Here is a 14,645-nt window from a genome sequence, read left to right on the forward strand (position 1 = left end):
GTTCTTCACATCAAGTGGCCAAAGTATTGGAGTTTCAGCCTCAGCATCTGTCCTTCCAGTGAATATTCAGGACTGATTTCCTTTAGGATTGACTGGTTTGATCTCCTTGAGGTCCAAGATTCATTTAAAAATTAGACTAAACCTTATGGAAACTAAGGTCTAATAATAATGCCATTCACAAAGCATTCTAGCTAGGAATTCTTCTCAGAAATTATACAATTTAAAGCTTAGAAGAAAACAATAAATTTGTCTCAATAATACAAATAGCACAGTGATTTGAGATTATGTGTGTACTCATTTGTTCAGTCGTGTCCGACTCTTCACAACCCTTGGACTGAAGCCCACCAGACTCCTTTGTCCATGGAATTCTCTAGGGAAGAATACTGGAGCGAGTTGCCATTTCTTCCTCCAGGGGAGTTTGCTGACCCAGGGATCAAACCTGCATCTCCTGTGTCTCCCACATTGCAGCCAGATTCTTTACCACTGAGCCATTGGGCAAGCCCAATTTTAGATTACAAATATTCTGAAAGCAAGACTAATTGGGTGACATTAAAATCATGGTAAAGTGAGAGTCTCCCTTTTTCCATCCCCTTAAATCTCCAACCAGTAGAACATCCACTGCCTAGCAAAGCTGACTCTGCACAACACACCAGGATGCCAGAGAATCCATGCATCTGTACATCCAAAGTTGAGTGGACTGGAATACATAGAAGAGGTGGAATGGGGGACAGGAGAGGCAGTTCCTATGATCCCAGACCCCCATTTATGGCTGCTGAGCCAATAGCCTCAGAGAATCTAATTGCCTCAGGGGAAGCAGTGCACATAGCTCCAGCCTCTCAGGCATAGCAATGTCCGAATCCATAGGAAATTGGGCAATAACGGCAACAGGGTCTGTGATGATTTCCTCTATTCTGGGAGGTGCCTACAACTCTGAGCCACACCTCCCACCCACAATAGGTACACCCATGAATCTGATAACCCTGAACACAGCAGAGGCACTTGAAAACCCAGCTTCCAGTCTATGCTTTCCCTCTCTCTGTGGTCAAGAAGTCTTTGTGCTGAAGGAGATCCTGCCATTCCAGTGACCTACGTGGTGACACTGACAGCAGCAAGGCATCCACGATCTCAGAGTCACAAGGTGACAATTTTCTTAAAGTGACAGAGTATAGTGATCTAACTGATAGAGAATCCAAAATGTCATGAAGAAACTGAATGAGTTACAGGAAAACTCAGAAAGGCAATTCAATAAGCGCAGGAATAAAATGAATGAACAGAAGGGATACTTTACTAAAAAGGATCAAAATTCTTAACAAAAAAAGAGAGAGAGAGGGCAATTCTGGAACTGGAAAACTCAATAAACAAGATGAAGAATGCATTAGTAGGTGCTAAAAATAGAGCAGACAATATGAGAGAGAATTAGCAAGCTGAAAGGTGGAAATCTAGAAATGATATAGATAAAGGAGGAGAGATAATTAAGACATAAGAAAATGAGGAAATTCTTTGAGAAATACCTGACTCTTTTATGAAGGGAAATATTATCATAATGGGTATCCCAGAAGAAGAGAGGGAAAAGAGAACAGAGCTTACTTAAAGAAACAACAGCTGAGAACTCCCCAAATGTGGGGCAGAAATTGGAAATGCAACAAAGAATATTCATTCTCTATGAACCTAAGAGGATACCTAATTACTTCAACACAAAAAGATGTTCTCTAAGACACATTATATTAAAACTATCAAAAGTCAGTGACAAGAAAAAAAAAAAAAAAGTCAGTGACAAAAAGACTTTTAAAGGCAATTAGGAAGGAATAGAGGGTAACCTACAAAGGAAAGACGGTTTCCTAAATTATAGAAATTACAGGCCAGGAGAGAGTGGAATGACATTTTCAAAATGAAAAAAAACTGTCAGCCAAAAATATCTTAGCTAGCTAATGATAACGTCTAGAAAGTTGTCATTCAGATATGAAGGAGAAATTAAGAGTTTCCAAGACAAACTAGGGTGGAAGGACTTCATCAACACTAGACCTGCCTTATGAGAAACACTGAAACTCTTTTAACAGAAACAAAAAGTCTTTTACCAAAAACAAAAAGTCAAAGGTATATAAAACTGAGACTCACTGGAAAAGACCCTGATGCTGGGAGGGATTGGGGGCAGGAGGAGAAGGGGATGACAGAGCATGAGATGGCTGGATGGCATCACCAACTCGATGGGCATGAGTTTGGGTAAACTCTGGGAGTTGGTGATGGACAGGGAGGCCTGGCGTGCTGCGATTCATGGGGTTGCAAAGAGTCGGACACGACTGAGTGACTGGACTGAACTGAACTGAAGGTGATAAATAGAGTCTAAAAATTGCAACTACATATCAGAATAGAATTTTAAACACTTCATTATAGAATAAAGGTTAAAGAAAAAAGTAATACAAATGACTGTACCTCCTTAAATTGGTAACAAACTCACAACATAAAAAAGGATAATTTGAGATAGCAGAAACATAAAAGTTGAAAAGAATGGGACTGATATAGGCAAATGAAGATAAGGTGCTATCAGCCGAAAAAGGATTATTTTGTCTTTGAGATATTTTATACAAACCTCATGGTAACCATGAAACATAAATCTAGAGCAGAGACACAAAACATAAAAAAGAGGAAGCAGAAAAACCTGATTAAAAAAAAAACCTACCAAACTAAAATGATTAATACAACCACAAAAAGAAAAAAATGGAGATATAGACAAATCAGAAAACAAAAGACAAAAAGACAGTACTAAGGCCTCATTTATCTATTATCACCCTAAAGGTAAATGAATTGAATTCACCAATGCAAAAAAACACAGGGTGGCTTTGTTGTCAATTGTTCAGTCACTCAATCATGTCCGACTCTTCGTGACCTCAAGGACTGTGGCATGCCAAGCTTTCCTGTCCTTCACCATCTCCTGGAGTTCACTCAAATTCATGTCCATTGAGTCAGTGATGCCAACTCATTCTCTGTCATTCGTTCTCCTCCTGCCTTCAATCTTTCCCAGCATCAGGGTCTTTTCTAATGAGTCCGCTCTTTGCATCAAGTGGCCAAAGTATTGGAACTTCCTCATCATTCCTTCCAATGAATATTCAGGACTGATCTCCTTTAGGATGAACTGGTTGGATCTTCTTGCAGTCCAAGGGACTCTCAAGAGTCTTTTCCAACACCACAGCTGAAAAGCATCAATTCTTCTGCATCCAGCCTTCATTATGGTCCAACTCTCACATCCATACATGACTACTGGAAAAACCATAGCTCTGAATAAATGGATCTTTGTCAGCAAAGTAATGTCTCTACTTTTTAATATGCTGACTAGGTTGGTCATAGCTTTTCTTCCAAGAAGCAAGCATCTTTTAATTTCATGGCTGCAGTCACCATCTGTAGTAATTTTGGAGCCCAAGAACATAGTCTGTCACTGTTTCCATTGTTTCCCCATCTATTTGCCATTAAGTGATGGGAACAGATGCCATGATTTTAGTTTTAAGCCAGCTTTTTCACTCTCCTCTTTCACCTTCATCAAGAGGCTCTTCAGTTTCTCTTCATTTTATACCATAAAGGTGATGTCTTCTGCATATCTGAGGTTATTGATATTTCTCCTGGCAATCTTGATTCCAGATTGTGCTTCATCCAGCCCGACATTTTACCTAATGCATTTTGCATAAACATTAAATAAGCAGGGTGACAACATACAGCCTTGAAGTACTCTTTTCCCTATTTGGAACCAGTCCATTGTTCCATGTCCAGTTCTAACTGTTGCTTCTTGACCTGCATACAGATTTCTCAGGAGGCAGATAAGGCAGTCTGGATGGATTTAAAAATAAAGCCCAACTATATGCTCCTTCCAGGAGACTCATCTCAGCTCTAAGGACAAATATGGGCTCAAAGTGAATGAATAAAAGATTATACTTCAAGCAAATAGCATATAGAAAAAGCAAGTGTAGCCATATATCTATCAGACAACATGAATTTCAAGGTAAATAAAATAACAAGGCACTAAGATAGGCATTATACAATGATAAAGGAGACATAATAGTGATGAATACATATGCAACAATAGGAGCAACAAAATATGTAAAGCAAATATAAAAAAACTTAATGAGAATTTGAGAGCAACACAATAATGAGACTTTAACACCCTGCTTACATCAATGGATTCATCATCCAGACAAAACACCAACAAAGAAACAGCAGTCTTAAATGATATATTAGGCCAGAGAATTTGACAGATTTGTTTAGAACATTCCATCAAAATGAAGCAGAATACACATTCTTATCAAGAGCACATGGAACAGTCTCAAGGATGAACCACATGTTGGGACACAAAACGCTAAATTTAAGAAGAATGCAATCATATCAAACATTTTTTCCCAATTACAATAGCATGAAACTATAAATCAAAGCTGGATAAATCACAAATATTGGAGAGTAAACAATATGCTACTGAACAACTTCAATGAATACTTCAAAGGAAAAAAAAATCAGACAGATTAAAATAAAAATATAACATACTAAAATTTATGGGATGCAGCAAAAGCTGTATTAAGAGAGAAGTTTTTTAGCAATAGAGGTCTACTTTAACAAATTTTATATATATATAAAATCTCACATTTAAAGGAACTAGAAAATGAAGAACAAATGAAGCCCAAGGTCAGTAGAAGGAATGAAATAATAAATATCAGAGCTGAAATAAATGAATCAGACTAAAAAAGACAATAGAAGAGATCAATGAATCTAAATGCTTGTTTTTGAAAGGATAAGCAAACTGACAAACCTTTAGCTCAACTCACTATGAAAAAAGGAGGGAAGACTGATAAACTCAGAACTGTAGAGGAGAAATAATAACAGATACCCCAGGAATAAAAAGAATTATTAGAGAATGTTATGAACAGCTATTTGTTAACAAATTGGACAATCTAGAAAGAAAATGGACAAATTCTTAGAATCATACAACCTTCCATGACTGAACTGTGGAGAAATATAAATTCTGAACAGACTGATCATTAGTGAAGAGATTAAAATAGTAATCAAGAAAGTCCCAAAAACAGATGTCCAGGAGCAGACAGCTTTAAAAAGCAACTCAAAATGGATCAGAATTAAATGTAAGAACTGAAATCATTAAACTGGAAGAAAAGATAGGCAATGCACTCTTTGGCATTGGTCTCAGCAATACTTTCCGGATATGTCTCCTCAGGCAAGGTAAGCAAAAGCAAAAATAAACAAACAAAAGATCTTCTGCACAGTAAAGGATACCATCAAAAAAGAAAGAAAGAAAAGGCAATCCACTAAATGAGAGAAGATATTTGCAAATCCTATGTCAGATAAGGGGTTAATATCCAAAATATATCAAAAAAACTCACAGAGCTTAACAACAACAACAAAAAAACCAACCTCGTTAAAAAAAAAAATAGGCAGAGGAGCTGAAATACATTTTTCCAAAGAAGACATATGATGGCCTTTGAAAGGCCATACCTACATAGATACAGAAAGGTACACTGGAAGATGTTCAATATCATTAATGATTTGAGGAATGCAAATCAAAACTATGATGAGATATCACCTTATACCTGTCAGAATCTATATCATTAAGAAAAAAAAAAAAGCCAAGTGAGAGATAACAAGGATGTGATTTAGGATGATAAAGAGATGAAGGAAAAATGTGTGAGTATATCAGATCCAAGAACTGTTTTGCTTTTCATGTGTGAAATACTTGCATTTCAACTACAGTTCTGCTACATTTTTATCTGTACTCCTCTGGTTAAATAACTTTGCATCTCTAAACTTTATTATTCTTATTCTGAAGACAGAAATGCATGACAGGCAAGGCTTTTGTGAGCATTAGAAATAATACTTGTAGAATACCTGAAATACATCCTAGCAAATATTAGCTTCTAGATAATAACAAATTGTTTCATGTCCTTCCTGCATTAATTGGAAAAAGAAATATCTAGTGAATGAGGATAAACTAAGTGTTCTGTAGGGTGTCAGATGCAAACCTTCATCTTTATCTCTGCTATCAAACATTTTTCAAAGGATGTATTGACTGTTTATAGTTTCTGTTTAAGAAAATTTGCATGTATACTAATATCTGTGTCATAGGAAAGCACAGATTACAAAGAGAGTACACATACATCTATTCAGAAGATGTGGTATAAATTAGCATCTTTATTATGCATATTATTTTGGATAGTGCATTTTTCTCATTATTATAGCTTCTTTTCAGTGTTTTTTTTGTGTGTGAAATGTTCTGTTTCGTTTCCTTCATTTTGAGATACTTTCCTCTACATCAGAGTGCCCAGTTAGAGTAGTTGCTTTAAAATTCTTGTCCAGCAATAGTAACATATGTGTTAGTTACTAAGATAATTTAAGGGTTGGACCTGGTTGATTGTTAATTTTCTTGAGAATTGGCTACATTTTCCTGGCTCTTCATGTGTTGGTAATTTTGGACATTGTTATATTCTTCCAAAGTTTGTTGATATTTTTTGTTTGTGTTACAAGGCAATTAAGTTTGTTGACCTGAAATTGCAATCTCTATCTCTTAGGCAATAGTTCAAATCTCAGTTCAATTACTTTATCCTTAGCTGGGGTAGCTTAAATTGTTCAGAGGTCAATTATTTGAACAGTTTGCATACAAAATTTAAGGCCTCCATTCTCTGGATCTCTCCTTTATGAGATTCTCCCCTGAATTTATTTTTCAGATTAGATCAACATTTATTGCAAAAATACAAGCAGGTTTTCTGATCCAAGTGCTTTGGCTCCTCTGATGCAAGGGTATATTTAGATAAAAAATTGAGAGTTAAGATAATACAGTTGCAATCATATGTGTATACATAACATTTCTAAAATGTATGTATATATGCTGGCTGTTCATTGCTGCACGCGTTTTTCTCTAGTTGCAGTGAGTGGAGGCTACTCTCTAGTTCTGTTCATGGGCTTCTCATTACAGTGGCTTCTCTTGTTGTGTGGCACGGGCTCTGGCCACAGAGGCTTCAGTAGTTGCAGCACTTGGGCTCAGTAGTTGTGGCTCCTAAGCTCTAAAGCACAGGCTCAGTGGTTACGGCACACAGGCTTAGCTGTTGTAAAGCATGTGGGATCCTCCTGGAGAGAGGATCAAATCTGTGTCTCCTGCATTGGCAGGCAGACTCTTTTACCACTGAGCCACCAGGGAAGCCCTTACATATACATTTTGATCAGAACATTACACTGATGACCTACAGGCTTTTTTTAAATCTCAGGCAAAATGTTAATTTCCTCTTGTCTATCCACACTTTAATATATTTCGTAAACTTTAAAGAGGCATCATAAAAAATATGGAACACTTCACAAACCTGCATGTCATCCTTGTGCAGGGACCATACTTATCTTCTCTGTATTGTTCCAAATTTAGTATATTTGCCGCCAAAGCAAACACTCTCCCCTAAATTTTAATCTAAACTCTTTTTTCTTATTCTTCAGGTCAAAAGTCCTGTGAGTTTTCTAAAAGAATTTTGACTTTTCTGAATAATGCTAACCGTGGGCTCGCCTTAAAGCCTTAAGAAAAAGAACCTTAGGTGTCTCCTTTAAGTGTTAACTCCTCTCCAGACTCTGACAGCTGTTTTTGCTCTCCTATGTTTTGGGGTGTTTTTTTGTTTTCCCCTAAGACTTTACAGGATCAATCCAGTGGGAACTTATTCAGTTACATTGGAGAACTAAATGTTTAAAAATCACCCTCAGCCTGCTGAGGGTACATAAGAAGAATAATGCAAAAAATAAGATTTGATTCATGGAAATGTAAACAAATCTTGGTTTTTACTGAGGAAAAAAAAAAGGAGAGAGTTATGGAAAAGTTAGGGTGCAGTAGGGTAGGAATAAGCTGTTAATGTAACAAGCCTGAATATGGATTAACTGTACAATTATCCACTGGTAAATCTCAAAACTGCTTCCATACAAAACTCTCTCTTGAGCACCAAACCTGCCTTACCTGTGCCTATCAGGTAGAAGTTTACTTTTAGACATCTCAGATTTCCTTTGTGAGGAGATGGTTTCATTGTCTTCCCTAAGACTTCTCTTTTTCTCATCCCAAATAATAGTATTACTACATAAAATGAAGCAAACTACTAAACAAAATCAGAATACTTATATTCCATTATTCCCACATTTTATTGGTTCTCCTCTTAAACTTCTCCCAACCATGTCTGTAACCTTCTGTTCCCCTCTTCCCATCTCTGCTCATCTTTCTTTCCGAAATCAGCTTCCTAACTAACGTCTTTGCCATAAATTCATCTTCCTCATGACTACAGAATTAGCCCTCTAAAATTTAATTTCCTTAGGTCACATTTTAAAATGCCGATTGATCTCGCCGCAGTTGGCATATTTCTATCCTTATATTTCACCCACAGATATTCTTTTTGTTTTGCAAATGATCTGTGTTCTTCCACTACTCTGAGCTTTCTGTAAGTTTCCTATTTTGTTTAAAATGTTTATTTCTTGTTTGGTTTCTAAGCTTCTTTTATTCCCTAAAGACTTCGTTCAAATGTTACCACGTCTATAGGAACTTTGACCTCTGCAGATAGAATTAACCACTGTCCTGCATACTCATGGATTTATAAATGTGTAGCAACCGCAGTACTCATTACATTATTATACTGGCATTATTAGTTCATTGGACCAGGAAGACATTCATTCTTTGGGGGCATTTATTATGTCTTAATTGTTTTTGCTTCCCTTCTTACGCTGTGTCTTTTTCCAACTCCAAGGCTTAGTGGAGATAATTACCATACTGTAGTTGCTCAACTAATATTTGCTGAGTAAGTGAATTAAGGTTCAAATGAGTTTATGTTGTTGATTATGGCTGTACGCAAGGCAATGTGGAAACTTGGAACTGCCTTCTGACCTTAATTCTAGAGCTCTTGCCATAATAAACAAAGAATTGACCTGCCACTATTGCAGGTAAATACCGACTTTACCTTTTATCTCAGGGCTCGTTGTGTCTTTCTGCCTGTGATATTTTAAAATGCTTTTGATAATTAGGAATATTTGTATCTCTGTTCTGAAATCTCTCAGTCTTGAATTCCCTATCCTCATGGCATCAGTCTTTTAATATTTTTCATTGAAGAAATTGGTTTTTTATTACTTAATTATTTATGTTCTAAGAAAATTACCATACCATTCTTTCTCTGAACTTCAGCCCCACATTAGGAACATGGCTAAAATGCTCACAGCTCAGGTTACAGTTGGAATAAAAGAAAGCACATTTATAAATCTATCTACAGTAACTCATTCCATATCCTTCTAAAATCCTAGTTTAAGAAGAATCCTATTGTAGCCCTTGTGTTTGCATCTGTTACTCTTTTCTTCTTTGTAAAACCAATTTACAAATTTTGATTTTATTGAATCTCTCTTTTGTTTTGAGTTAATCTTCTTTTTAAGATTGAAAATATGGACATTGCAAAAATATGGACATTGCAAAAATATTGACAAAAATATCGACATTGAAAATATGGACATTTTTCAGAACTTTTAGAAAGCTTCTCTTGTATAAGACAAGCTTTACTTCTGGTCACACTTGTTATCTGCTTTAATGAGATAAAGTCCTGTTACTTTCTGAAAGCCCCTCCTCTTTGATTGTACCAATTAGAGCTTTGATGATCAGGACTTAGATAAAAATTTGCCTCAGTATTTCTTTAATAATCAATAAATCATTTTGTCAGTGTGCTCATTACTGATTCTGCAGCAGCTCAAATAGTTCCTGACAAAACATGTGTTTGGCTAAATGATCAGAGTTCTATATTTAACTGAATGAATTTACAGCCAAAAGCTGAGTGAAGATAGCTCACAGTGATAATAAAATCAGACATTTATCAATGCTTATTACATGCCAAAAATTTTATGTATATTATTTTAATTAGTCTTCATAACAATTTTATTGTAATTATCTCCATCTAAAAGCTGAAAATCTAAAAAATGAGAGGTTTCACTCCATGTAAACTCTACACCGTATTTATAACCAGGGAGCAACAATTTATTCAACAACCAAAAACCATTTATGGTGTATATACTCATAATGTGTCAGGGATCTGAGTTTAATTAAAAGCCTCATAACATCTTTTTCTATTTATTAGAAGAAAGGTAGAACTTGACTTCTAGTTCAATATAGCACACTGCGAATAATAAGGCTGAAGCCATGTCCTCCCCCTACCAATTTTAATAAAAATGTAAAAGATATTAAAAGCAACTTGTGGATGTGCTAGAAAACAAGAAAAAATACATTCTGTAAATCAGAAACAGTTTTCGAAAAACTAAGAAGGAAAAAGAATTAGGCTAAAGAAAGAAATCACAGTCTAATACAAGTGCAGGAGAAGAAAGCTGGAAAAACATGGACATGACTCCAGGGATGCTTCAAAGGCAAAAGCCAGTGATCATGGGATCAAGACAGGTCCCAGAGACAAGCAGCAGGCATCTGTATGGTGTGTTCCACTCACTGTCAGAGAAAAAAATGCCTCTTTCTTTGTTTAACATTTCACCTGATTGTCAAATTACCCTCCCACCCCAACTTAGTCCAAGCAGCAAACTGCAGAGGCATCTACCCTGGGCAGGAAAAGTGACTGTGGGTGGAGGCCTGGGCATATGGAGCAGAACAGTGTCCCTAGTGGCTGGTGACACCATGGAGAAGTGAAGGGCCCACATGCAGATTAACCATTAACTTGTTTTAGTCACTACAACATGTCTGACTCTTTTGGACCCTGTGGACTGTAGTCTGCCACGCTTCTCTGTCCATTCAATGCTGGAACAGGTTACCGTTTCTTTCTCTGGGAGATCTTTTTGACCCAGGGATCAAACCTGGGTCTCCTGCATCTGCAGGCTGAGTCTTCACCACTGAGCCACCCTGCTGCCTCTCCATCCCAGAAAGGCTTCCCAAAGACTAAATATTCAAAGACAAGGAAAGGGAGCTTCCATATGTAAAAGAAAGCAGGCAGGCAAGAATCACCAGATAATTTATTTACTTCACCACTCTTGAAAAGAGGCAACAAACTCAATAAGTTAAAAAATTCACCCATGGCTGTACACACACACACACACACACACACACACACACAAGTGTGTATATGTATATATACCTATCTATAAGATTTACTTATATATAGTTATATACATATTTATAAAAAGAACAGAACTTTAAAATTAGTAAAGGGTAGGGGAGAGGAATGCAGGAGGAAATGCTCACCAGAAGTTCTACATCTGTATAAAATTTCATATATCAGGGGATGACAAAAGTGAAGAGAAGTTCCAGGGGGAAAAAATGAAGCTATGTAGTAACATGCCTCTATCGGTCAGCCACAATGACAGTTGGAACTTATCCAGGAGGACATGTTACTTCTCTCAGCAGAAGCCTACACACATTTTTTCAATGGGAAAATACATTTTTTATAGTTTTAAAAGCATATGTTGTTAAATTTATTGTCTTAACCAATTTTTAAAGGTACAGCTCAGTGGTGTTAAGTATATTCATGTTGTTTACAACAAATCTCTAGACTTTCTCATCTTGCAACACTGAAATACTTACTAACCACTAATATTCTATGTTGTCTTCACCCGGTTTTGGGAACCCATATTTTTACTTTCTGCTTTTATGATTTTGGCTACTTTAAATACTTCACACGAGTAGAATCATACAGTATTTCTTCCTTTGTGACTGGCTTACTTCGATTAGCATGTCTTTGAGGCTCAGCCATGTTGTAGCATGTGATAGGATTTCCTTCTTTGTAGCTTTGAAAAGAAGAGAAGTGAAAAGCAAAGGAGAAAAGGAAAGATATACCCATTTGAATGCAGAGTTCCAAAGAATAGCAAGGAGAGATAAGAAAGCCTTCTTAAGTGATCAATGCAAAGAAATAGAGGAAAATAATAGAATGGGAAAGACTAGAGATCTCTCCAAGAAAATTAGAGATACCAAAGGAACATTTCATGCAAAGATGGGCTCAATAAAAGACAGAAATGGTATGGACCTAACAGAAGCAGAAGATATTAAGAAGAGGTGGCAAGAATACACAGAAGAACTATACAAAAAAGATCTTCATGACCCAGATAAGCACAGTGGTGTGATCACTCACTTAGAGCCAGAATCCTGGAATGTGAAGTCAAGTGGACCTTAGGAAGCATCACTACGAACAAAGCTAGTGGTGGTGATAGAATTCCAGTTGAGCTATTTCAAATCCCGAAAGATGATGCTGTGGAAGTACTGCACTCAACATGCCAGCAAATTTGGAAAACTCAGCAGTGACCACAGGACTGGAAAGGTCAGTTTTCATTCCAATCCCAAAGAATGCTCAAGCTATACCGCACAATTGCACTCATCTCACACTTTAGTAAAGTAATGCTCAAAATTCTCCAAGCCAGGCTTCAGCAATACATGAACCGTGAACTTCCAGATCTTCAAGCTGATTTTAGAAAAGGCAGAGGAACCAGAGATCAAATTGCCAATATCCACTGGATCATCAAAAAAGCAAAAGAGTTCCAGAAAAACATCTATTTCTGCTTTATTGACTACGCCAAAGCCTTTGATTGTGTGGATCACAATAAACTGTGGAAAACTCTGAAGGAGATGGGAATACCAGACCACCTGACCTGCCTCTTGAGAAACCTCTATGCAGGTCAGGAAGCAACAGTTAGAACTGGACATGGAACCAAACAGACTGGTTCCAAATAGGAAAAGGAGTACATCAAGGCTGTATATTGTCACCGTGTTTATTTAACTTATATGCAGAGTACATCATGAGAAATGCTGGACTGGAGGAAGCACAAGCTGGAATCAAGATTGCCGGGAGAAATATCAATAACCTCAGATATGCAGATGACACCACCCTTATGGCAGAAAGTGAAGAAGAACTAAAGAGCCTCTTGATGAAAGTGAAAGAGGAGAGTGAAAAAGTTGGCTTAAAGCTCAACATTCAGAAAACTAAGATCATGGCATCCGGTCCCATCACTTCATGGGAAATAGATGGGGAAACAGTGGAAACAGTGGCTGACTTTATTTTTCTGGGCTCCAAAACCACTGCAGATGGTGATTGCAGCCATGAAATTAAAAGATGTTTATTCCTTGGAAGGAAAGTTATGACCAACCTAGACAGCATGTTTAAAAGCAGAGACATTACTTGTCAACAAAGGTCCATCTAGTCAAGGCTATGGTTTTTCCAGTAGTCATCTATGGATGTGGCAGTTGGACTATAAAGAAAGCTGAGGGCCAAAGATTTGATGCTTTTGAACTGTGGTGTTGGAGAAGACTCTTGAGAGTCCCTTGGATTGCAAGGTGATCAAGCCAGTCCATCCTAAAGGAGATCAGTCCTGGGTGTTCATTGGAAGGACTGATGTTGAAGCTGAAACTCCAATACTTTGGCCACCTCTGCAAAAAGCTGACTCATTGGGAAAGACTCTGATATTGGGGAAGATTGAGGGTAGGAGGAGAAGGGGCCGACAGAGGGTGAGATGGTTGGATGGTGGCATCACCGACACAATGGACATGGGTTTGGGTGGACCCCGGCAGTTGGTGATGGACAGGGAGGCCTGGCGTGCTGCGGTTCATGGAGTCGCAAAGAGTCAGACATAACTGAGCGACTGAACTGAACTGAGAAACCAATGACATTAACCTAATGAAAAATTCAACTTTGTCCTACTCTAATAATCTGATGCTGTAATCAAGTTAGAAAATGATGCTTTATGGATATAATGATGTTAATGTTAAAAGGACTAAGAAGTACCAATTGAAATAGAAGAAAGTGAGTATGCTTTTAACACACACATGCACACACACACAATACTAGGTAAAGAAGAGAAGCTTTTTTAATTCTGTGTATATATAAGCATTATGTGATCTTATGATTAATCATTTTTCCCTTTCCTGCTTTTCGTTAGATGTTCTTGGCAGCCCTGTCACTCAGCTTTATTTCTAAGTCACTGGGTGCAATCATTATGAAAAGTTCCATCACTCAAATAGAAAGGAGATTTGACATATCATCTTCTACTGTTGGCCTAATTGACGGAAGCTTTGAAATTGGTAAGTTTTGTATGCATTTTGATTATTTAGTAATCAGAATTGCAGAGGTAAAAACTGTTCGTATATGCTCTCCACCACTGATCCTTAACCAGAGGTAAGGATCCCCACTCCCCTGCCGTGGCAATTTGGCAGTATCTGGAGACATTTTTGGTTGTCATCACTGAGGAATAGGGAATGGTACTGGCCTCTAGTGGTGGAGGCCAGAAATGCCTCTAAACATCCCACAATGCCCAAGACAGCTCCAAAACAAAGGATCACCTAGTCCAAAATGTCAAAAGTATAGAGGTTAAGCAGCTCTGATTTACACAAGCTCACTGTCTGCAAACTAATATTTTGCAGGGTTTTAACCTTCCTTTTCTCAAGATGCACTAGTGCAAGAAAAATTTGGAGAGAGGAATACGATTCTGATGATTAAAGAACGGAGGAACAGTTCTGAAGCAATATTTGTTAGGGTCTACTTACTGTTTGAAAAAAGTGAAAGAGTTAGTCAGTTGTGTCTGACTCTTTGTGACTCCATGCACTGTAGCCCACTAGGCGCCTCTGTCCCTGGAATTCTCCAAGATTACTGTGGTGGGTAGTCATTCCCTTCTCCAGGGGGATCTTTGCA

General features: G+C 37.4%; 1 protein-coding gene and 1 non-coding gene across 3 annotated transcripts in view; one reads left to right on the top strand and one right to left on the bottom strand.

The window, feature by feature from the left end:
- LOC122423921 (solute carrier organic anion transporter family member 1B3-like) overlaps positions 1–14,645 on the top strand; it is a 61,748-nt gene that overhangs the window by 15,215 nt on the left and 31,888 nt on the right. For both annotated transcript variants that reach the window (XM_043441453.1, XM_043441452.1), the window contains exon 3: positions 13,897–14,038. In XM_043441453.1, coding sequence (XP_043297388.1) covers positions 13,897–14,038 — 142 coding nt within the window. The remainder of the gene's footprint in view (positions 1–13,896; positions 14,039–14,645) is intronic.
- On the bottom strand, positions 7,317–7,419 carry LOC122424175. The gene has a single exon (XR_006264359.1). It is a non-coding gene; the product is annotated as a U6 spliceosomal RNA (small nuclear RNA).

The sequence above is a fragment of the Cervus canadensis genome, chromosome 21 (genome assembly GCF_019320065.1).
Source record: "Cervus canadensis isolate Bull #8, Minnesota chromosome 21, ASM1932006v1, whole genome shotgun sequence".
Lineage (NCBI taxonomy): Eukaryota > Metazoa > Chordata > Mammalia > Artiodactyla > Cervidae > Cervus > Cervus canadensis.